Source organism: Oreochromis niloticus, unplaced genomic scaffold (assembly GCF_001858045.2).
Source record: "Oreochromis niloticus isolate F11D_XX unplaced genomic scaffold, O_niloticus_UMD_NMBU tig00007864_pilon, whole genome shotgun sequence".
NCBI lineage: Eukaryota > Metazoa > Chordata > Actinopteri > Cichliformes > Cichlidae > Oreochromis > Oreochromis niloticus.
Genome location: NW_020328812.1, coordinates 364,885 through 388,224, shown reverse-complemented (window position 1 = coordinate 388,224; position 23,340 = coordinate 364,885). Strand labels below are relative to the sequence as shown.

The 23,340-nt window shown below is 39.6% G+C and overlaps 1 protein-coding gene across 2 annotated transcripts; it reads right to left on the bottom strand.

The window, feature by feature from the left end:
* Positions 1 to 15,819: 15,819 nt before the first annotated feature.
* LOC109199588 (sterile alpha motif domain-containing protein 3-like) lies at positions 15,820 to 22,673 on the bottom strand. 2 transcript variants are annotated; one of them, XM_019354898.2, is made up of 7 exons: positions 22,530 to 22,673; positions 21,855 to 21,884; positions 20,407 to 20,510; positions 17,556 to 18,533; positions 17,133 to 17,285; positions 16,868 to 16,960; positions 15,820 to 16,249 (listed from the first exon to the last, which is right to left on the bottom strand). In XM_019354898.2, the coding sequence occupies exons 2-7, from the start codon at positions 21,865 to 21,867 to the stop codon at positions 15,932 to 15,934; spliced, it is 1,659 nt and encodes a 552-aa protein (XP_019210443.1). In that variant the 5' UTR covers positions 21,868 to 21,884; positions 22,530 to 22,673; the 3' UTR covers positions 15,820 to 15,931. The 2 variants fall into 2 exon arrangements, with proteins under 2 accessions (XP_019210443.1, XP_019210444.1); XM_019354899.2 differs by having other exon boundaries at positions 20,407 to 20,483; positions 22,530 to 22,654.
* Between the last annotated feature and the right edge of the window lie 667 nt (positions 22,674 to 23,340).

The following is a 23,340-nucleotide window of genomic DNA, read 5'->3' as shown; positions in this document are numbered from 1 at the left end:
CCTAATATACATATATATTAGGGGTGCAACGATACACAAAATTCACGGTTCGGTTCGGTTTGATACTTTGGTGTCACGGTTCGATATTTTTTCGATACAAAAAAAATGTTCATGCCTTTTTAATTTGTCATTTATTAAAATTATAAATATATATATATATTTTAATATAATATATTTTAGTACAGTTTTTAAATTTAATGTTGCTGAAACAACAAAATAAAAAAATAAATAAATCTATCTCATCGAGAAATCACTCATCTTTGGAAAAGAGAGTTTATTACAGAGAAATGGCTCTTTCCAAAATAAAAGCTATACTATACGCTTCTTCTGGGCTATATTCTCAGCAGCATATTAAACATATCAGGTCACCATAAGGAGAATCTATGGTGGTGCTTACGGCTGTCTAAATGATTCGGGTAAAGTTTGTAGCATGCGTGCTTGTTGTTTTTGTCTGCTTCCACTTGTCTTTGCACTAGGATGATGTCGGAGTAAATGTGCAGTCATATTCGTTGTGTTCCCACTAGTGCTGTCAGCATTAATCTCGTTAAAATGACATTAACGCCATAACGCGGCAAATCTCCGTTAACAAGTTACCGCAGATCGCCCCGTGCGTGGGGCTGGACGACGTCAACACATTAACCACCTAACTGCGCTAACGCACTAGTTCCCACCAATTGAGTATTGCGTGGCACATCCGACATACTGTTTTACTTTTGAACATGACGCGCTTACCATCAGGGTCATGCTTCACATGAAAACCAAGATAGTTCCAAGCGCCAGATCTGAATTAGGGTGGGGGAGGTTCAATTTCGGGTAGCGTTGAGGCAGTTGCCATGTTGCAACGAGCTTAGCTTCTGCCTCGCTAGCTTGCACTGCGCTCAGTGGATCTACACTCAACAGTGCAGCCTAGGCGGAGTAGTTGAACGCAGATCCACTGAGTGCTCAACACAGACAGCATCGTCAGAAGAAAAGTTGATAAAATAAATAAAAAAATTTGTATTGTTCGATACATATGCGTACCGAACCGAATGCAGTGTATCGAACGGTTCAATATCGATACGAGTATTGTTGCACCCCTAATATATATATATATATTTATTTAGGCACAGGAGGCAATGATCAATTTTAAAATTTAACATTTATTTAAATTTCCATCTTTTATGCTAACAATAATGCCAACAGTGTTCTCTTCATTTGTCCCACAACTCTGACAGTTTTGGTCTTCTGCTCTCCTCACTACTGGCTGATTTCCATCTGAGCTGCTACTGCAAACTGCATTAAACTGATTTTACATTGCCTTGTTATTCTAATCTTTATCTGCGTTTTGGAAGTGATCGATGTGTTCACTAGCTGATTTCAATAAACCGGTAACTTATCAAATCTATATTTTATAGGAAGTACATTACTGATAAAAGTGGTAATAAACACGGTAACCAATAAAAATTTAAATTTCCTGTTATAAAAAAAAATACTGCTGTGAGCTCGGTTTTCTAACACCAGGTGTGAACATCTACAGTCTTTAAGCTCTGGTAAAGATTTAAAAATAAAAGCATTAAATAAGATAACATTAAACACTAAGTTAGTTTGATGGTGTTGACTGCAGCAGCTCAACGTTAATCAGCTGATCGTGATGGAAGCAGATGAGTGTTTTTCATCATAGTTGTTGGTGATGTGTTGGTCGAAACGAAACGGCTCTTAGAGCCGACTCTTTGAAGTGAACAACGCGAGCGTGTTTTTTTTTTCTTTCTTTCTCTCACCCTCTCTCTCGCACTTTTTTTCCGCTTCACTCCGTACGCGAGCCTTGTGCTTTGCACTGGACAGAGGGGGGAGGGGCGGTAGTTACACTCGCAGTAGCACAGTAACAGAGCAGGAGGGAGAGAGAGAGAAAGAGAGCCAGGGACAACAACGTCACATTAGAAAGGTATAGTAATCATCCACAACTAGTTTCAATTGCGGATGATAAAGGATTCAGAAAGTTTATTCATGCAGGCCCATATGACAGAGAATGTGCATCTTCTTTTTGTTTTCATATTTTAATTTATATTTAATTGTGTTGTGGTTTGCAGTGTTTTGTGTTGTTTCACTTTTAAATTTGTTTAAAAGGAAAAAGCTGAAAATTTAAATAGATAAATGTTGAAATCTAAATAGTTGTTTTTTGTATTATATGATTTATTTATTACATTTTATGTGGAGTGAATAAATAAAAGTATATTTACGGTGCCTGCTAGAGACAAAGCACTTGCAAACCCCTAAACATGTAAAAATTCCAAAACACGTAAAAACTCCATAGCACGTACAAACTCCGAAGCACTTACAAAACACAACAGAAGTGCTCCAGGATGCTAGGCACAGTGTTGAGCTTTTGTTACCTAGTGGCTACACAAGCCAGGAAGTACCAACGACCGGATTTGGTGTGTGGTAGTAACAGGTAAATGAACAGTTTTTGGAATTATTTCACTATATGATAGCTTGTGTATAAATACACAAACAATACACATATGCTTTCAATTGTGTAATTTAAGTGATCTAGGTAGCTCTGTTTTGGAAGTTCAGTTAACGCTAGAAATGTGTTTTGGAGTTTGTACATGCTTTGTCTCTAGGGGCCACCATACATATTTATATATAAACATATATAAATACAACCACGTTTCTTTTTTTACATTAGTAATTCCTTTTCTGCACAATTTTATATTGTTGTTAATAATAAATTAATTAAAGCAACAAATCAACCTGAAGAGCCGGTTGGGAGCCCAAAGAGCCGTCTCTTTTTAGTGAGCAGAGCCGAAAGAGACGGTTCTCTAAAAAAAGCCGGAAATCCCATCACTAGTTGTGTAATATGCTGGTATTGATATGATCAAAAATGAACTGAGTTGTTTCGTATTCTATAGAAATTGTACATTAACTTTTTAGCATGCAATCATTCCATGCTGTAGAGGACAGATTTGTAAACTGTGCATACAAAAATAGACTATTTTACAAAATTGCTCATTCAACAAATGTAAATCACAGCAGATTTTTTTGTTGTAGTGCACTGTCACAACTAGAAATGTGGGGGGAAGTCCTCAAAATTGAAGGCAGAACAGGAAAATACATGGAAATAACAATTTTCCTTTAAGCACATCAGTAAAGGTCGATCCGGATACTTGATAACTGTTGGTATAGGTATGACATGAATTTGAATCTCCATTATCACAGGTTTTAATTGGGAAGCAACATGCAGATATACAGGAGGACTATAAACAGCAATTCCTATTACATACAACTGTTTTAGAAAATACCAACAACACTGTTAATTTATCACTTGCTGGTCTATAGACTTTACAGTGTGGATGGATGGAAAATCCATCTGGCTCCACTCTGGCTGAATTGGTGCTACAAACAACTCTGCGCTCGGCTTTCCTGGCTGTGTGTGGATTTATACTTACACATCCAAATTTTGACCCTATTTTTCTTCCTTTCAGCTGATTGTTCAATTTCATGTCAATCACCAATTAAACAATCCAATCAGAGAACATCTCCAGAAGTTGATTCTGTTCATCTGGACGTAGCAGAAAGAGAAAATGCTGAAAGCGCTACGTCCAGATGAGCAGAATCAACTTTTGGAGATTTACTTACCTGGATGATTGATCATGCATCAAGACAATCAGAGAACAGATAGGTTTGGCTGTTGGAGGGCTGCATTACGGAGCTTCAGGTCCTGGAAGAATAAATTCCCTTTTACATACCAGACCAGCATTTTTCTTCATTACCACGAAGGAAAACAGTCTGTGCGTGTCAGAGTTCAGTGGTTTTTGTGTCACAGGGCTTATAATATGTGTATAAATCTGGCCAGGGACCATCACATCACACTGCTATCATATTTTTCTGTTGCTATCATGTTTCTTTTCTGAGATGTTGTTACTTTTATGACAGATGTAACGAGAAATCTTCCAGAAAGTTAAATTTTTTATTCTAATCAAATATTTGATTCTGATAACAGATAAAGATTTTTTTTTACTTTTGTTCTGCTATGATAGTTTATACAAATTTTGGCCAATTCCTATTTATTTTAACCCTCAGCCCCCAAAAAGTCACCAGCGACAGGTTTTTCCAAACCTGTCTCGTCAAACCTGAGCTCTACCAGGGGCCCAACACGCCTGGACTTTTAGAAGAAAAGAGATGTCCGAAAATAAACCACAGGGTCAAATACTTAATTTTGTTCAGTGTTTTAGAGTTGTTAATTTGAATTGACTAATTTAAATATTTTATTCATGTACATTTTGATTGCCTTCAGTAAAAATGGCAAAATTTCAATTTCTTTTTTTTTTCTGTTATTAATCCTTGATTACATTCATATAGTATACAGTAGAGGAAAAAACCTACCAGATGTGTAAAGTAGTAGTAATACTGAAAAAAGGGACAAAAGCACACACGGTCACAGCTGATTTTATGACACTTTTACAGCTAAAACAATATATAATTCCGGTTATCCTGCGTAACATTATTGGGGATAAAGGGTTAAGGAACCGCAATTAATTTTTTTAGTTTAGCTTGTTTACTACCATATTTTTTTATCACCACACAGTAAACATTAAGTAATATGTAAAGCATCTATTTATCCTCCATTCCGGTCAATTATCTTAAGCTTAGGCTGCTGCCCCTCGACCCAATCCGGTACTAAGTAGAGAGGCCCAGACTTCACTCTCTCCAGGCACTTGGCCCAGCTCCTCCGGGGGAATCTCAAGGCATTCCCAGGCCAGCCGAAAAACATAGTCCCTCCAGCATGTCCTGGGTGTTCTGGGTCTCTTCCTGGTGGGACGTGCCCAAAACACCTCACCAGCGAGGCATCCTAACCAGATGCCAGTATCTAATCTGTCCTTTTTGTATGTTCCCCTCAGTTTGCCATGGTAGCAGATACAGGGGGAACAAGTGTAGACGATGCCACAAGAAGGATGATGAAATTCCTCATATCATCTGAGCGGGCTGTGGAGTACAACATGCTTGGCCGACATGGGAAAAAAAAGTTCAGAGATTTGCGTCTTTTTAATGTTGTGTATGGTAAGTTAGTTTCACTTGAGACATTTGAACTTTAGAAAACTAAACTTTTTTAATAAAGTGTTTGAAAGTGTAACTGAGATTGGTTATCATGCAATTTGTATATATTTTTTGAGGCAATAAAGTGAAATAAACCTTGTTCTTTGCAAATCATCACCAAATGAAGTAAGCTAAGATTAACTTTACTTTGGCTTGCCCATTTGTCTTCTTCATTTGCAGAGGCACTGAAGAAGAATTATTTAACATCAAAAGTCAACTTGCAAGAAGCAGAGAAGGCTCTCTCCAAGTGGTTCACTGGAGCTAAAGACAGAGGAGGACCGAGGGCTGCATGGGTACAAAATAGACTTACGGCTCTGTAAAAAAACAAAAAATGAAAACCCTGCTGATTCAAGATAAGCTTTTGAGTTTTCCATCTGACTTTTTCCCACTGTTGCAACAGTTCCGAATATCTAAGGAATTTTGATGTAGTTTGACATTTCTAGTTTTTTAAAAGTTTACGCACTTTGGAATACAGTTACGTAAAATCACAGTTGTTGGACAAAATAAATGTGAAAAATGTTGTTTTGTGTACCCTCGTGATTTTTGAAATGGTTTTATTTACAAACTAGTTTTTGTTTGTGGTCAGCTTTAATATATTTGGTGTCTTTGTGTCACAGAACCCATATTAGCCGTCTGAAAAATTGATTTTGTGACTGTTTTACTACATGGGGCCCACTCAGTGCCAGAAATTAGCCAATTCAAACTAGAAGTAAGATGCAACTACAGAACCCACTGATAATGCCATTCCAACTTTTTAGCTCATGTTTTCCTCATGGTGTACCCGCTAAGAACTTGAAAAATGGGGCCTAGGTGGGTTTCAGTGTACTTTGCCCAGTTGGGGTACATTTAGTTCCCAGATTTTACCAATATAACACCAAAATGGGCTTATAAAATGGGGCCATTATGGAACCCGCGGACAATCCCACCTAAAACCCACTTTTTAGCCTACGTGGTGCCCACATGGTACTAGGGCTGGGTATCGTCACTGATTTCTAGAATCGATTCGTTTCCGATTCACAAGGTCCCGAATCGATTCGATCCACGATTCGATTCAGTTCGATTCGATTAAATTAAATTCGATTTGAATCTGGGAAATTTTGACAGTCAGAAATATTATAATTCAGATCAGTACATTTACATATTTTTGTATCTATAAAAAGGAAGCTGACACACGCAAGACTTTATCAAAGGTGTAAGCGTCACAGCAGATGCCTTTGTGTCAAAGTAGCTGAAGATAAAACACAGAAAAACATGAAGGTGATTTTCCTGGCCTGGGATTTTATAAAAGTATTCTGCAGTACATCAAAAACGAAAGAAAACCATTAATCAACATATGAACGTTACCTCTGACGTTACAGCGGTTTTATTAGAGACACGGCTAAGCGTTTTGCACATTGCATAATTTTAAAAAGTTTAAATTTGTTCAGTATTGAACGGCAGAAATTAGGTTTTCTTTTCGGAAGTAAGTAAAAGTAAAAAAAAAAACAGCGGCCGACAGCGCTGTAAACAACGGTAGTCTTGTGCGTAACAAGCAAGCGAATAATGCAGAAAACAGATTTTTAGACGGGAAACTGTTCTTGAAGTACAGAGAGAGAGAGAGAGCTGTGCATGAAGTGTGTTTTTATCGTGGTGGAAGCAAAACGGTAAAAGTCAGAGTGACTTCATGACAATGTTTATGTGAAGCGTAGTTTGGATCTTCTTTTGCTGCTGGTTCGGTCAATATTGTTTGGAGAGAGATAAAACTAACAGCTTTAGAATCAGCGCAAAAAGGGCGTGAACACAAAGCGCGGACCCGCGCGTTGGAGTGTTCACGCCCGACAGCTCATCAGAATCAGCGAGCTGTCGGCTTTCAGCCCCAACCGTGTCCGTGCAGTTGTTGTGCCAGAAAGTGATTGCCGTCCGCGGGAGCGCGCGCAGCCGCTTAAAGCTGCAGCGCCCGTCAGGTGAGAAAGGCGACATCTCACTGATTCTGATCCGCGGGTCCGCGCTGTGTGTTTACCTCCTTGTGCAGAATCCGTGTTCCTGCTCTCATTTACTGTCTTAGCTGTTTGGTGGTTGTTGAAATTTTGTGAGGTTTCACCTGAGATTCTGGCGTTTCCGGCAAAATAAATTTATATTAAAAAAAAAATCGATTCAAGATTTTAATGAATCGATTTCACGTTATCCAAGCCAGAATCGATTTTAATCGATGAATCGATTATTAAAACCCACCCCTACATGGTACCCACAAAAAAACTTGAAAGGTGGGGCCCGGGTGGGTTTCTGTGTACTTTGCCTAGTTGGGGCCCATTTAGTTCCCAGATTTTACCAATATAACACCGAGATGGGCTTATAAAATGGGGCCATTATGGAACCCGCGGACAATCCCACTTAAAACCCACTTTTTAGCCTTTGTGGTACCCACATGGTACCCACTAAGAACTTGAAAGATGGGGCCCGGGTGGGTTTCTGTGTACTTTGCCCAGTTGGGGCCCATTTAGTTCCCAGATTTTCCTAACATAACACCTATATGGGCTTATAAAATGGGGCCATTACGGAACCCGCGGACAATCCTATATGGGGCCCATTTTTCAGCCCATTTCCAAACCATATGGGCCCCACATATAAATGTTGGCTGGGAGTGTGTCACTGAGATCTGATCCAGAGTCAGAGTGAAGACACACATTTGGACTGTTTCCTGTTTTGACTCCAGAACATTTTGAATGAGTTCAGCTCAGTGAAGAGTTCCAGCTGGAAAGATGATCTCTGTTTGCTACCTGCTGCTGTCAGGTGCGACTGTTGACGTCCACACGCAGGAAAAACCTGCTGACTGTTACCAAACGGAGTAGAAATCTCATCACTGGACAATAATGATGGATGAATTCAGAGATGCTGATACCATATCTGATTTCAGAGGAACTAAACAAAGAAATGATTTGCTCGTTTTTGCTTTCTGAGCCATTAGTCTGCTGGTATATCACTAGTTGGCAGAAAAAGATTTGTATTCCTGTTCAGGGCTTCAGTGTTTATGAGTCCAGATCCAGGTGACAGCAAGTCAAAATGATGTTACCTGTCTGTGTCCAGCAGCAGCCTGTATTCACTTTGAATATTGTTCTAACCTGACATGGATCAGTTTGTCTTTGATTGGTTTGTAAATGTCACTGTTTCCATTGGACCTGAGTGACGGTACAAAGACAGAGAGGGAGAGAAAGGAGAGAGAGGATGGAGACAGCAAAGAGAGAGCAAACAAAAACAGGTGAGAGTGGACAGGTGACCAAGGTCAGCAACCAATCAGAGAGCTTCTGTTTGACCCATATTCACTGATGATGACTGCACATAACCAAGCAGTGTGTTTTCTGTCTGAGAGTTTGTACAATAAAGGATGGTGTGGAAGGTTGCAGAGTACGGAAATAAATAGTTTTTGGTTACAACCTAAACCTCACACTGTCTATTAAGCACTGATGACAGCATGACGTTTGGCGAGCACTGCCAGTAAGTTAGCTCTGGGATGTAAACAGCAGCCAGAAACACAGCAGTGAATTCCATCGGCAGAAAATAGGGACGACATTTCAGCAGCAAAAACTAAACACTGAATAATCAGCTCTGTGAATAATGAGGAAATGAAGTCAGACATTAGGAGCAGCAGCAGGAATGAGAGCAAATCCATGTGCTGCTGTGACATCAGCGTTAGCTCACATATTTGACACAGGTTCAGTCCAGATGTCAGCAGTGTCTTCTCACTCAGTTTGTCTCACTGTTGGCAGTAAGACAGCACAGCTGGTTCACCTCTGACCCTCACTCTGACCCACAGCTCTGTCACTCATGGACATCAGTACATCACACTTTAATCACACTAAACCAGAGTCTTCCTCAGCACCTTCATTCTCACTCACCATGTCATCATGCGACTAAACTCTGTGTCTGTAGTTCTGTCTATAGTCAGAGGAGAAGCTCAGATGGTGACTGCTCTGGATATTTGTCTCTGTTTTTAACATTAGAGTTCACTTCACTACAAAGAAGCTCAACATAGATTCTTATTTCTCTCTCTAACAGCAGCGTCTGAATGGCCAACAACAGCAGCAGCAGATTTAAAATACTGCCCCCTAATGACACAACACAGGTACTACATGTATATGTGAGTCTACACACAGCGTACGATTCCCAATGCAGGATCATGCTAAGTGCACACACACATTTCCTGATCGACAGAAAATATCATATTATCTGAGAAACTCAAACTAATGAGAGTCGTTTAGTACTGTGTATATCTGAAGAACTAAACTACTAATCTACACTAATTAATGATGTTAATGATCACATCTGGACTCACCGAGCCTTTCTGCAGTTCCTCACAGCTGGAATCAGTCTCTGTCGTCCCTGCTCTGATGTGTTGTACTTCTGCAGGTCCAACTCATCCAGAACCTCCTCTGACATCTGCAGCATGAAGGCCAGAGCTGAGCACTGGATCTCAGAGAGTTTCTTCTCTGATCTGTTCTCTGACTTCAGGAACTCTTGGATCTCCTGATGTACTGAGAGGTCGTTCATTTCAATAAGACAGTGGAAGATGTTGATGCTTCTGTCAGGAGAAATTTTATCACTGTTGATCTTTTTCAGGTTTTTAATGACTCTCTGGACAATTTCTGGACTGTTCTCTTTCTGACCCAGCAGACCTCCTAAGAGTCTCTGGTTGGACTCCAGACAGAGGCCATGAAGGAAGCGAACAAACAGGTCCAGGTGGCCATTTTTACTCTGGAGGGATTTCTTCATGACTCTGCTAAGAAACACCTCATGTAATCGGAGATCTCTGTTATCAAAAAGAGTGGAAATCTTCTTGATCAAAGATTTTGATTTTAAGAAGTTCTTCAACATGTTTGTCTTCCTCTTGGTGAAACAGTGGAACATGTAGACAGCAGCCAGAAACTCCTGAATGCTCAGATGAACAAAGCAGTAGACTGGTTTCTGGAAGATCACACACTCTCTTTTGAAGATCTCTGTACAAACTCCTGAGTACACCGAGGCCTCTGTCACATCCAGACCACACTGCTCCAGGTCTTCTTGGTAGAACATGATGTTTCCTTTCTCCAGATGTTCAAACGCCAGCCTCCCCAGCTTCAGAAGAACTTCCCTGTCAGCCTCCGTCAGCTCCTGTGGACTCGTCTCATGTCCCTCATGGTACTTGTTCTTCTTCCTCTTTGTCTGAACCAGCAGGAAGTGTGAGTACATGTCAGTCAGGGTCTTTGGCAGCTCTCCTCTCTGCTCTGTAGTCAACATGTGCTCCAGAACTGTAGCAGTGATCCAGCAGAAGACTGGGATACTACACATGATGTGGAGGCTCCTGGATGTCTTCATGTGGGAGATGATTCTGCTGGACAGCTCTTCATCACTGAATCTCCTCCTGAAGTACTCCTCCTTCTGGGCGTCAGTGAAGCCTCGTACTTCTGTTAGCCTGTCAACACATGTAGGAGGGATCTGATTGGCTGCTGCAGGTCGGGAAGTGATCCAGACGAGAGCCGAGGGAAGCAGATTCCCCTGGATGAGGTTTGTCAGCAGCTGGCTGACTGATGACTTCTGTGTGACATCAGACAGCAGCTTCCTGTTGGTGAAATCCAATGAAAGTCTGCTTTCATCCAGGCTGTCAAAGATGAACAAAAGCTGAGAGACAGCCAGCTTCTCTGCTGTGACCTTCTGTAATGTTGGATGGAAAACATGGAGCAGCTCCAGAAGACTGTACTGCTCATCTCTGATCAGGTTCAGCTCCCTGAATGAAAGCAGAACCACCACACTGACATGTTGGTTCTCCAAGCCCTCTGCCCAGTCCAGAGTGAACTTCTGCACTGAGAAGGTTTTTCCAACACCAGCAACGCCGTTGGTCAGAACCACTCTGATGGGTCTCTGTTGGTCAGGTAAGGCTTTAAAGATGTCCTGGCACCTGATTGGAGCGTCATGGAGGGCCTCCATCTTGGAAGCTGTCTCCAGCTGCCTCACCTCATGTTGGGTATGAACCTCTTCACTCTGTCCCTCTGTGATGTAGAGCTCAGTGTAGATGGTGTTGAGGAGGGTTCTACTTCCTGTTTCATCACTTCCTTCAGTCACACATTCACATCTCCTCCTCAGACTGATCTTATGTTCATCTAAAACCTCCTGCAGACCAACATCTGCTGAAAGAAAGAAAAACAGAAAGAAAACTCTTCAGTGTCTGAACAACACAAGAAGTCCAGTTTTCAGAAATGAGTCCATCAGCAGACAGATGTTCAGTCTTACTTTGTACACAGCTGCTCTGACTGGCTGTCTGCAGTCCAGCTCTGGTGCTGGATCTTTTTCCACACTGGGGACAGGAGGAGTCTCCTGATGAAGCAGACTGGTCCCAGTATGAGGAGATGCACTGTCTGCAGAACCAGAAACATATCCAAGGTGAGCAGGTTCCCCTCCAGCATAAACTCTAAGCAGCTAAAACATGACTGAATGTAAAAAGTGTCCCAGCTTCCAGTCAGATTGTACTAGGTGCCACATTATAGAAGTGGTTTTCGACAGCTTCTCCAGTTGCAGGATCAAACTCACACAAGTCCAAACATCTTTGCCTTTGCTGCTTTTTTATTATTGAACAATAAAACATGTAGTTCTTGTCCGAGCTGAGCATTAGTTAGGCAGCCTTTAACATTAGCATTGTTAGCATATCTGCAACAGAAACATGGTCAGAAACTGTTGAGAGGGGCCGGCATAGGGAGAGGAGAAGATCGGTGTCCCCACTCTCAGTTATTACAATCTGCCTTAAAACAAGCAGTCATGCAACCTGTAATCAAGAAAAGCAACGCCGACCCCAACACTCTTTCAAATTATAGGCCGATCGCTAAACTTCCTTTCATGTCTAAAATTTTAGAAAAAGTAGTTCTCCAGCAACTTCAGTCCTTCTGAGAGACATATGGTATCAGTGTCAAATTTCAATCTGGATTCAAACCTCGTCATAGTACAGAGACAGCTTTATTGAGAGTTTTTAACGATCTCCTCCTAACTGCCGATTCAGGGTGCCCTGTGGCTCGAGTTTTATTGGATCTAACTTCTGCTTTCGATACGGTTGACCATAATATTCTCCCAACAAGGCTAGAACATGTAGTTGGCCTTAAAGGTAAAATTCTTTCATGGTTAATTCATATCTATCAGACAGCTCCTTCTCTGTCTCCATTGGGAAATACTCTCCCTCTTCTGCCCCTGTTAATTGTGGTGTGCCTTAGGGGTCTGTATTAAGCCCCATGCTGTTCTCCCTGTACATGCTGCCCTTGGGACTTATTTTTAGAAAACATACCATTTCCTATCACTACTACACAGATGATACCCAAATCTACCTTCCTCTAAATTTGTATGCCCCGTCTCCATTCTCACCTTTGTTCAACTGTCTGCGGGAGGTTAAAGACTGGCTATCCCAGAATTCTCATATCTCAAATGAAAGCAAAATAGAAATTATTGTTTTTGATAGCCACAATCACCTGGGTCAGCTAACTGATACAATGGGGTCTTTCGCCAGCCACCTCTCTCATTCTGCCAGAAATCTCGGATTGCTCCTGGATAGCTCTTTTAAATTAAATAAGCACTGTGGTAAAAACCAGCTTTTGTCAAATACACCAAATTTCCAAAGCTAAGCCCTTTTTATCACATAAAGAAGTCGAAAAACGTATCTATGCCTTCATCATTTCTAGATTGGCCCACTGCAATTCAGAGGTGTGGACTCGAGTTACATGACTTGGACTCGAGTCAGACTCGAGTCATTAATTTTATGACTTTAGACTTGACTTGAAAAAAGGTTGTAAGACTTGTGACTCGACTTGGACTTTTACACCAGTGACTTGGGACTTGAATTGGACTTGAACCTGTTTACTTGAAAAGACTTGATATTTTACCCAAATCTAAAATTTAACATACATATTATATAAAAAGTGCGGACCATTAATTCACTTTATTCATTCTTTCATTCTTACCACACTCCGTATGTATGTGAGCGTGGGCTGTAGCACAGCCAATCAAATTAACCAGATTTGAAAAAAACAAGAACAAAAACGCTCGAGCCAAAAATGCTCCCAAGAGTAATTTCTTTCGGGTACATAAACTACGAAGTAGTCAACAAAAAACGAAATGCAATATGCAAAACATGCAAGAAGAGAATCACAGACGGAGATGGAACAACTTCCAACTTTGTCCGACATTTGAAGTTGCATAAAGAACGGTAGGTGGTGCTTTTTTTTTTTTTTTTTTTTTTTTTTTTTGCTACGATGAAATAGCTGACTTAGCTAACTTCATCTTATTAGCAAATGTTCTCCGGGCTACGTTGATGATACTGTTTGGCTTTAACAGGTATGATATGTTTGTCATGCTATTTTAAATCCGGTCCTGCAAGCGCATCCAAGAATAACATGCAACTTGTTAGCTCAGAAGCTTGTTGGTGAATGGTGAGCAGGGTCCGTTTCAGAAAGTGGGTTCTGTAGCTGTACTCAGTCTCTCTCCGTCTCCTCCCCATCATTAACCCCGTAGATTTAACCCAGTTTAGACTGACAAATATTTATTTTACCATCACATCACAATTCAAAATCACTGTGTTTAATTTGCAATTAGTGTATGGTCGTGTTTAACTTTTGCATATCTGAGCCAGGGAAATTTTTTTTTGGTTAGAAAATCTGGCCAACCTTAGTGTGTAATTGAGTAGTCCTGCTATACATGGCCTTTTTCTTCTGTCATTTATGTCAATACATCAAATAAAATACTTTGATCTTATGTTATTAGCTGTTGTTTATTTGCAAAGGTTATTCTCAACAGGGATGCTAGACAAAAACGGCGTTTTCTACAGACAGCCTAGCATACGTGTTAGAGTTTACCATGTCAGCCAATCAAAAAAATGATAAGGCAACATGTGACATTTGGTTGTTCAGGGAGAAGGGGAAGTTTTTAGGAGTGACACCCGCGACGGAAAGCGGGCGAGGGGAAGAAAGAGAGAGAGAGAGTTTTCATATGTGAGACATTAGTGACGTTTAGCGTGTTTGGAGGCTATAGTTAGTTTGTTGTGTAGTTATTGTTTTGTATTGTGTGTCAGTTAGACTGCTGAATTTCATATTTGATCTAAAAAAGCTGTCAAAGGCAGATTCCAGTGTAAACGCTGTCTCCACATAGAAAACTGGACTGTTGCACCTCCAGTTGTCAGACCTGCAGGGTTTAGGCCTGTGGTGTTCTCCTCTGTCTTATACTGAACACAAACTACATTTTTTGGACTGGCACAAATAATTTGTGTGCCTTCTTATTTGATGCAGCACACCTGATTGTTCTGTAAATAGATTTAAATGGTTATATAAAAAACGCCTGAGGCCTTGGCTGCATTTTTAGGTAAATAGTACCATATAACTTTGTTGTTTGCAAAACTTGTGCATAATTTTTAGAAATGTACAATTTCTATTTGCATTTCAAGTTATGAAAATGATTCGTTAAACATGTAAAAAAATATAACTTTTTTCTACTCGGATTCTGAATTTTTTGTCTGAATTTAGATCAACTGTGCTAATATAGTATACCAAAATGAAAAAATAACTCAAATTTCAGATATTTGAGGTTGTGCTGTAAATAATGATACCAAACAAGGCAAGAAAAACATATTTTAAAAGTGAAATATAGAAGTAAAATCAAAAGTAGTCAAGAACGGCCAATTATACCCGCACTCTTAACCCGAATTAGTTGACTTTACTCGCAAATTGCGAGGAAACCCGTTGCCTTATACCACTTTAGTTTTTACACAAGCTGAAACTAAATACGTTTAGTTTAACTAACATGGAATGTTAAGTTTTTACACAAGCTGAAACTAAATAGGTTTAGTTTGACCAACTTGGAATCATAAGTTTTTACACAAGCTGAAACTAAATATTTTTAGTTTTATTAACATGGAATACTACGTTTTTACACAAGCTGAAACTAAATAGGTTTAGTTTAACTAACATGGAATGTTAAGTTTTTACACAAGCTAAAACTAAATATTTTTAGTTTTATTAACATGGAATACTACGTTTTTACACAAGCTGAAACTAAATACTTTTAGCTGTATTAATATAACATGAATTTTCATATTCATATTTTTTTGTGTAGTCAGAATTATTGAATAACAAGATATTACTTGTTACTGGTACTTACTAAAAAAATTAGATTGTATTTTCCTCTAACAAAATAACTTTTTTATGAATTATAAAAAACATTGTTACAATGAAGTTGGATAGGAAAAAAAACAAAATCTTCAAATGCTCCAATGCATTTTATTTTTAAGAAAAAGCCACAACAAAGCCAATGTTAATTTGTCTGTGTGGTAGTTGAATGTGTGTGTGTTTGTGTGGTAGTTGAATGTGTGTGTGTTTGTGTGGTAGTTGAATGTGTGTGTGTTTGTGTGGTAGTTGAATGTGTGTGTGTTGTGTGGTAGGTGAATGTAACAACCAACAAAAACAGAATTCCCAAAAATTCCCTGTTACAAACAGGATCTGCACCATCTGCCTACATTAAGGCAGGTCAACAGACATACTAACAAAGACTTTCTAATTAGAACAATATCCAACTCCATCTACAAAGACTTATGATGCAACAACTTAAACAATGTCTGTCTTTCAGGTACAACTCTTCAATTTTTACTTTCACGTCACATGCTTCTGCTCACTTCTAAAGCATCTAAGTGTGTGTGTGTGTGTGTTTGTGTGTATAGAAGTTTATGTGTAGTGTTTTTTGTTTGTAGGTGTTGTATGGGACTGTTCTGACTGGGTGCTGAATGTGTCTGTTTCTGCGTTTTGTGCCTTTTTGTTGGGCTGTTTTACAGAACCAAAAAGGTGAGGAAAAAAAACAAACATGTCACAGTAGAGATGACATCACTTTACATTGTAAGCTGATTTTTCAAAGATTGTATCTTTGGCTTTAGGTCAGTGTGGCCTAATGAGAGCAAAATCTGTTGGATGAACAGAAAGGTCAGCTTCATACTTTTAGGATAGTTAAGATGGAGTGCATACGTGAGTCCAAACAGAATGCACATTGCTTTAGGCAGATCTTGGATGTTTTCCATCACGACTTCTCCCTCAATGATAATTTTCAACAAGGTTGGACTTGGATGCTGGGCAGATGTGAGCACAGCCTCTTCACGCTCAGTGAGAAGAATCCCGATGTCAAGGTCACGGAAAAAATCAGCATCTGATTCCTTGTAAAACAAAAGTACATAATCATTAGAATACTCGTTACAAAAATAAACTTCAATCATGATACCATGAGAGTGTCATAGTGAAATGTAAAAGAAAAGAGTGGAATAGAGGCTTCGGGAACACTTGGAAGTGCTATAAAACAATCTTCATAAGTAGATTGACAGGGTTATTGAAACAAAAAACAACAACCAACCAACCAGCGTTTAAATATGCAGCATAATATAGGAAGGAACGTCGATACACCAATCAAAATGTAGGGGTGGTACCTTCAATTTAATTGGGTCAAAAGCAATTTGAACTGGATCAGTATAAGTGATTTTTCAGACTTGATCCGGTTCTAATTCCATTCTAATTGTGTTAATTACTTCCTTTTATACTTAGACATTCTTTCTTTGCATTCCTTTTGATATTTTATTTTTCATATTATTTTTCTTTTGTTCTTTTTTCCAAATATATTTTGTGCATTTCCAGGTTGATTATTGTTTCCTATAACCTCAAAGCGTTTTATTTACTGCAGGCGTCTGTCCAATCAACTCTTGACCTTCTCTGTGCACCTTGCATGTGGGTGAAGCTGTGCCAGGAGACGTTTGGCTAAAAGAACACAAGAGTGTACTTACAAAGCCTGCTTTGAAGAAGGTTGAAGGATTGTCCCCCAGGATGATTGGAAGCCCTCTGAGCACCTGTGTCCGGATTGCAGTTGGGTCAGTAGTCTTTGGGAATGAAACAGAATAACAAATTAGACGACTAAAATAAAACAAAATAACTTATCAGTAAGAAAGCTACTGATCAACAATAAACTGAATTACACAAACTATAGACTGGGACTATGATGTTTGTAAAACCTGTAAAGAACAATACTAAACATAATTTGTATGAACTTACATTGGTCTGTTGTGAAATCTGAGTCAACAACTGTCCAACATTCCCTCTCTTGGAACGAAATAACTCAAGGAAACGAGGACTGTGCCGATCGATGTTCTCATAAAATTCCTGCTTGAGGTTCTTGCCCACAATCCTGCTGAACTCCATGAACACCTGAAAAATACAGAAAGAGAGAGAGAGTAAAAAAAAAGCACTTAACATAACCAACCTGTACAAGACAAGCCATCTGCAAAGTAGAGCTGGAGAAACAGCCATGAATGTCATTTTTGTGGAATTTTAAGTTTTGATGTTTCTATGTATAAACGACATGCTCCACATTAAAGTCATCCATGTTTTCCTTAAAGGGGTCAAAAGAAATCGACATCTAGGCACATTATATAAAACACAGATAGTTATTAGTTATCTTTGCTTTTGTGAACATACCTGATCTTCTGTGAAGAGGGCAGGCCAGCGTTTCACCATCATGTTTATGGGGGGTTCAGAGTCCACAACCTCTTTTCTTCTCAAAGCAAAAGTCTGATCCATCTTTTGTTTTACAAGAAGTCCATTTGGGGTTCTCTTCTGCATTTCATCAGCCAAGTCCTTACGGGCCTCTTCCAGGGCAGCTTGATCAAATCCATCCGGAAAGTTGGGCAAGTAGTTGATTTCACCTTTCTTTGCCTTTTTTATCCGCTTGTTTGCTGGTTGTCCATCTGATGAATGCCTTCCCCGCTTACCGGCATTTACTGCAACATCAAGGCATCCTGATTGCCTGCGCTTTGTTCTATAATTTCCCATTTTATGCTTTAGACTATTTTTCCAACCACAACAGCGAGTGACAGAGCCTCGCTCCTGGAGACAGGGGTGTTTGTTTATCAGTGCTGTTGCAACACTTTCAAACTGAGCAGCAGTTGGGTATGCTGTGTAGCTATACATGCTTTCTGCCAGTCTCTCTAGTATCTCATGTTTCAGCTCTTTTGAGACCTTAAGGTGTGTTCCTTCACTCATAAACAGCAAATCTGCTTGCCTCAGTCTATACTCCACATCAACAGAAAATGTTGGAATGTCAAAAAATTCTGGCCATGGTTCACGTCGATCCTGAGGTGAATGTGAGAGTATCTCTGTATCTGCAGTACTTGTGTCGCTAAAGACGTCATCAGATGAGACAGGCACCAGGTCAAAGACAGGCAGGACTTTAATGGTTGGTTTTTCTGGAAGTTCTTGAAGATCTGTTAGATTACATAGTTCATTATTGAATTCAGGGTCTTGGAATTGGAGACTGAAGTTGTATTGAAGTCCCAGTGACTCTCGAAGCTTGGTTATCAAGTCTTTTACTGTAGAAGGCCTTGAATGTAGGATGACTTTCCTTATATCTGCCTCTGTTAGAATGACTCTCATGGTCATTTTCTGGTTTGCAGTCATCTTGGAAATAGAAACAACAATTAGAATATAACTTTACATATAAAAAAAGGAATTTAACGGCTAAACAATCACTATGTGCATCACAAAAATAGTTGATTAATGCATTTGTTGCCTAAATTCAGTACACTTTTTTTTCCTTCAGAAGAAACATCACTATGAAAATAATTAAGATAACTTAAATGATAGAAGTGTTTATGATTTCAAGTCAAAATATTTGAGAGCATCATACTGGGCTTTGGAAAACACTGAACAAGCTGAACTATCACCAACACAGAAACAAGTTATGAGTACTATCCAGAGGGGGAAAAAACTATGGATGTCCATGAGATTGAAGTTGTACATCCAATAAATGTGTGTTGTTTTTGTTGGTGTTGCTTGTGTCTGTGTGGTACATGACTTTGTTGTTTGTCTTGGTGTTCTATGTAAGATAAGAAAATTATGATTTATCCTGAGATTTAAGTGGTAATTCCATTTTTTAGTCTATTTCTATAGAAGCCCCCTACTCAAATGTACAAGAAAAACATTTACTAAAATAGTCAGACATTTATGAAAAAATATAAAACCCTTCTCAGACTGTATTATTATATATTTCATCATGAGCTCTAAAATTAGACAAAAAACCTTACAGTCTAGACTGATTGCAGAAACCACACTTTTGCTTTTTAGCATATAATATGACGCTTGAGGGTCACTACTAAATGTTGACCATATGTGTATGCTGGAAGAGGGAACACATCATTTAGATCTTTCAGCTGCACCACACACAGAGAGGGGTTCCTGCTGTCACAGATGAGTTCAAAAGACCTCAGATGCTCGTGGTACCAAGCAGTCATCTCATTACAAATAAACAGGATCTCGGTGTTGAGTGCCACTATCTGTTTGATCTGCCTAAATGAAGGTAGCCCAGCGCATGAACCAACAGAGACTATCATGCCAGAACGATATGTAACTCCATCTACAGAGACTGATGATGCAACAAGCACTGATGTGAGCTGAGGAACTTTCCGGCAGAAAACCTGTTGGACATCCTCAGGATAAGATCTGATTGATGCTGTAGTGACCTTGTCCATTTCAACTGATGGCCTGAAAAATGAACTTGTGTCCAAATAGTAAGCCATCATTTTCTGATGCTTAACAGCCAATGTCAGAGCTACATTTTTGAAGTTGTGGGCATTACGTATGACCCGTTTGAAGAATTTGTGTTTCCCCTCAAATCGCATTGTCCAAACGTCTGAAAGGGGACCAAATGCTTTGATCAGCTCGGGGTAATGCTCGAGGTAGTGATGTTTTGGCCGTAATCTAAAATCTGGGAATGTTGTTTGCAACAATTCTCTGTGTTCTGACACTTTGCAGTCAAGGAAATGTACTGACTCTTCAGTGTGCTTTGTTGCAACAGCCAACTCAACAATCTCTTTTAGGAGCAGTAAAATGTTCCATGCATCGTCTCCCTCAGGGACTTTATGGCCAATGATAAGTGGGAGCAGCCTAAGTAGAGCCCAGTTCTCATGGCCATTGCCACCAATGGTCCCTTTGGTAGAGAAGCTGTGGGAAATTGGCTGAGGCTGGTCAGTTTTGTCATCAAAGGCATATTCAAAAGCTTTTATAGCATAGTTCAGTGTGTCTATGGTAAAATATTTTTAGAAATCATGTTTGAAATGCAGAGTGATAGCTCAACAGGAACAATCCCTTCCAAAAGGTCATGGAGGATGTCGGGGGGATACCCATGGACAACGTGAAAATGCTCCAGACCATCAGTCAGTACACACTCTCCTTTAACACCATATTGTTTTGCCTTAGTAGGATCCTGCTTTACCTCCTGCACCTGCTGATTGTGAGCATCAATAGTGCGGGGTTCAAAAGCACCTGAATTTACCTCTTTGGCTTGCATCTCGTCCCTTGTTGCCATGCAGAACCTGCAGAATCTGTCCACCGTAAAGCTTTCGAAGAATCCTGCCAGAGAATGAGCAGCCAGGTTATCTGCAGCCACATATACAACTGTCCCTTTAACACATTCTCCCAACTTCTCAACATAGACACCATGTTGCTCCAAAGAAGCTAGATCTTGAATGAGTGGGTGGAGAATTTTTGCATAGCCAAATTCTTTCACATAAGAGGCTTTACACAAGACAGCAAGCTGGATGGAGTGGAGTGTGGATCTGTACTTTGATGGGACATTAGCTATCACCCAATACACTGCACTCATTTTGTGTTTCTTTCTAGATGTTCCCAAAGGGTTGGACACTTCAAAATCATCTGTATATAGTCCAACAGCGATTTTGAATTCATCCCCTTTAAGGAGGTCATTTTCATTACAGTATGTACCATCTCTGTATGAACTGTACTCATGTTGCACATGCTTTTGGATGGAAAGAGCTTTATCCAAAATGTCTGCCCTACTCAACATCTTCTGTAGCATTGGATGCAAAGGTACATATACAGCACTACATTTTTTTCCTCTTTCAATAAGGTACTCTACTGGTTTAACCTCTGTAAAGTTTTTATTCACATATGCTGCTCTCCTTTTTGTAGTTGATAAGGGGCCATTCTTGCCACAGAATTTCATCATTACATTACCCTTTTCAGCAGCCCTTACTAATTCTTCCACAACAGAATCTTCCACATTTGTATGTGGTTTGAGAATTTCCTTGACTGCATTATGCAGCAGTGGCTGGGCTAGTTCACAAATCTGTAGCAGCTGTTTTATAACTTCTTGTACTGTATTTTCTGGAATGTGTAGCACTGTTTGCATCTTTAAAAAAAGAGCAGCAAGATTGTGCTCCAGCTGTTTTTCTAAATCATGAAGATCTTCATTGGTAGAGTCCTCATTGTCTTCCGATTCGGAGGTGTCATTGGGAGGCTCGTGATATTCTTGTGCCATTTCATTAGTTACATTACCAGCAACAATTTCCGGCCTGAACATCCTCCAGTCGAGTGTTCTGTGCTCTTTACTTCTGTGTGCATTAAATGTAGAATACACACTGGTGTGAAAGTTGCAGCCATTAAATGGACACTGGACTCTGTGATTTACCTTCAAATGTGTACTGCGCAAGTGAGTGAGGAAGACTGCTTCTGTGCAGGGTGCAGAAAAGTCACATGACTGACACTGAAAGGTTACTTGTGCAGTATATATTGGCTGTGGAACCTGGGTTTTTTGGTGGATCTTTGCTAAGTGAACCTTGAGTGCATTCATGGAGTTGAATGTGCACACACATTCTTGGTGTAAGCAGGGAAATGGGGCTGTTCTTCCATAGTTTCCGTGTTTTAACCGGTAATGTTTTAAAAGGTAACCCCTTTTCTCACACATAAACTCACAATACTTACACTTCCACAGCATCTTCACAACACAAGGATCTGTAAAACATAAAACAAGAAAACTATCAGACCAAAATAATATTGCTGTATAACACAAAAAAGTAATAGAACCAAAATATATGTGTTACCATAAAACTGGCACGTAAATAGGTAAGAGAGAGTGAGGGAGAACGAGAACAGAGTTCCTACAGGTTAGTTAGTCTTTTTAAGACCTTTTATGTTAAAAATGAAAGGTGGCAGTATGTGTAAAAGTTGATAACAAGCCAAGCAGAGTTGTGAAAAATTAAAGAACACTTCAGAAGGCCACAAGAAAGTTTGTCTAACAATGTTGTTTTTTAACGTTGTTACATTTTTTTAATGTTAATCATTTCTCTAAGACATCGTGTTCTGAGTTTCTGACCTGGGTCATCATAGTGTTCTAAATCGTTGATTCAGCAAATATAAACTTATGTTACCCTATATATCAAAGTAATTGTGGTTGACAAATTAAACTGACTAAATCTAACTTTATTATTCTGCTGACAATAATAGATGGACTCTAGCTAGCAATAAGTAGCCTATATATTACCGATATGCACCAAGTTTAAACCGTACAGTAAGTGACAGCGTCAAAAAATACCTCCAAGCTTTTTGGTGTTGCATGTTCCAACAAAGATATTTATACTACTTATTTTACATACTAACCGTTCAAGGCGTTCAATGCTGCTGAGAAAATGTCGGCAACAGTCTGCTTTCTTCCCTCCCGCAGAGTCCGCGTTGAATCCGTTGCAGAGGCCTTGTGGGGCGCCCAGTGAAGTTTTGAATTAGGCCCCTCCCCTTTGTTATAAAACTAAACACACCAAGTTAATTCTACTAAACCGGATTAGTGGCACTTACTATTTCAGCTAAAAAGTACAATTAACTAATGTTGTTTAGTAATGATAGCAGGTTTTTACAAAACATAACAGTATAAGTAATGATCACTCAGAAGTTTAACTAGAAACAAAATCTGGGTTTACAGTGCGGGACCCCAGAGGGTTAAAAAAAAGACTTGACAGGACTTGAAATTCAAAGTTTCGGACTTGGGACTTGACTTGAAAGTTGTCTGTCTTGACTTACGACTTGACTCTGACTTGCTTGACTTTACTTGAGACTTGACTTGTGACTTGAGGATAAAGACTTGGGACTTACTTGAGACTTGCAAAACAATGACTTGGTCCCACCTCTGCTGCAATTATCTGGGCCTCCAACTCTCCCTCTTTCAGCGCCTGCAATTAGTCTAAAATGCGGCAGCACGCCTCTTTACCGGCACCAGAAGGCATGAGCACATCACCCCTGTCCTGGCTAACCTACAGTGGCTTTTTGTCAAATATTGCATTGATTTAAAAATCCTTCTGCTCACTTTTAAAATTCTAAATAACCTGGCTCCTAGCTACTTAACTGATCTCCTTGATCCATACAACCCAAAGAGAGCACTAAGATCCTCCAGCCAACTGCTCCTAATGCAACCAAGGAA

What these genes read in the sequence shown, in the direction of transcription:
- LOC109199588 (XM_019354898.2), bottom strand. An exon ending in ACGAGATGCAAGCCAAAGAG is followed by an intron (nt 18,534 to 20,406) that starts GTAAATTCAGGT and finishes TCTATTTCCAAG; the next exon opens with ATGACTGCAAACCAGAAAAT. An exon ending in CCCTCTTCACAGAAGATCAG is followed by an intron (nt 17,286 to 17,555) that starts GTATGTTCACAA and finishes TGTATTTTTCAG; the next exon opens with GTGTTCATGGAGTTCAGCAG.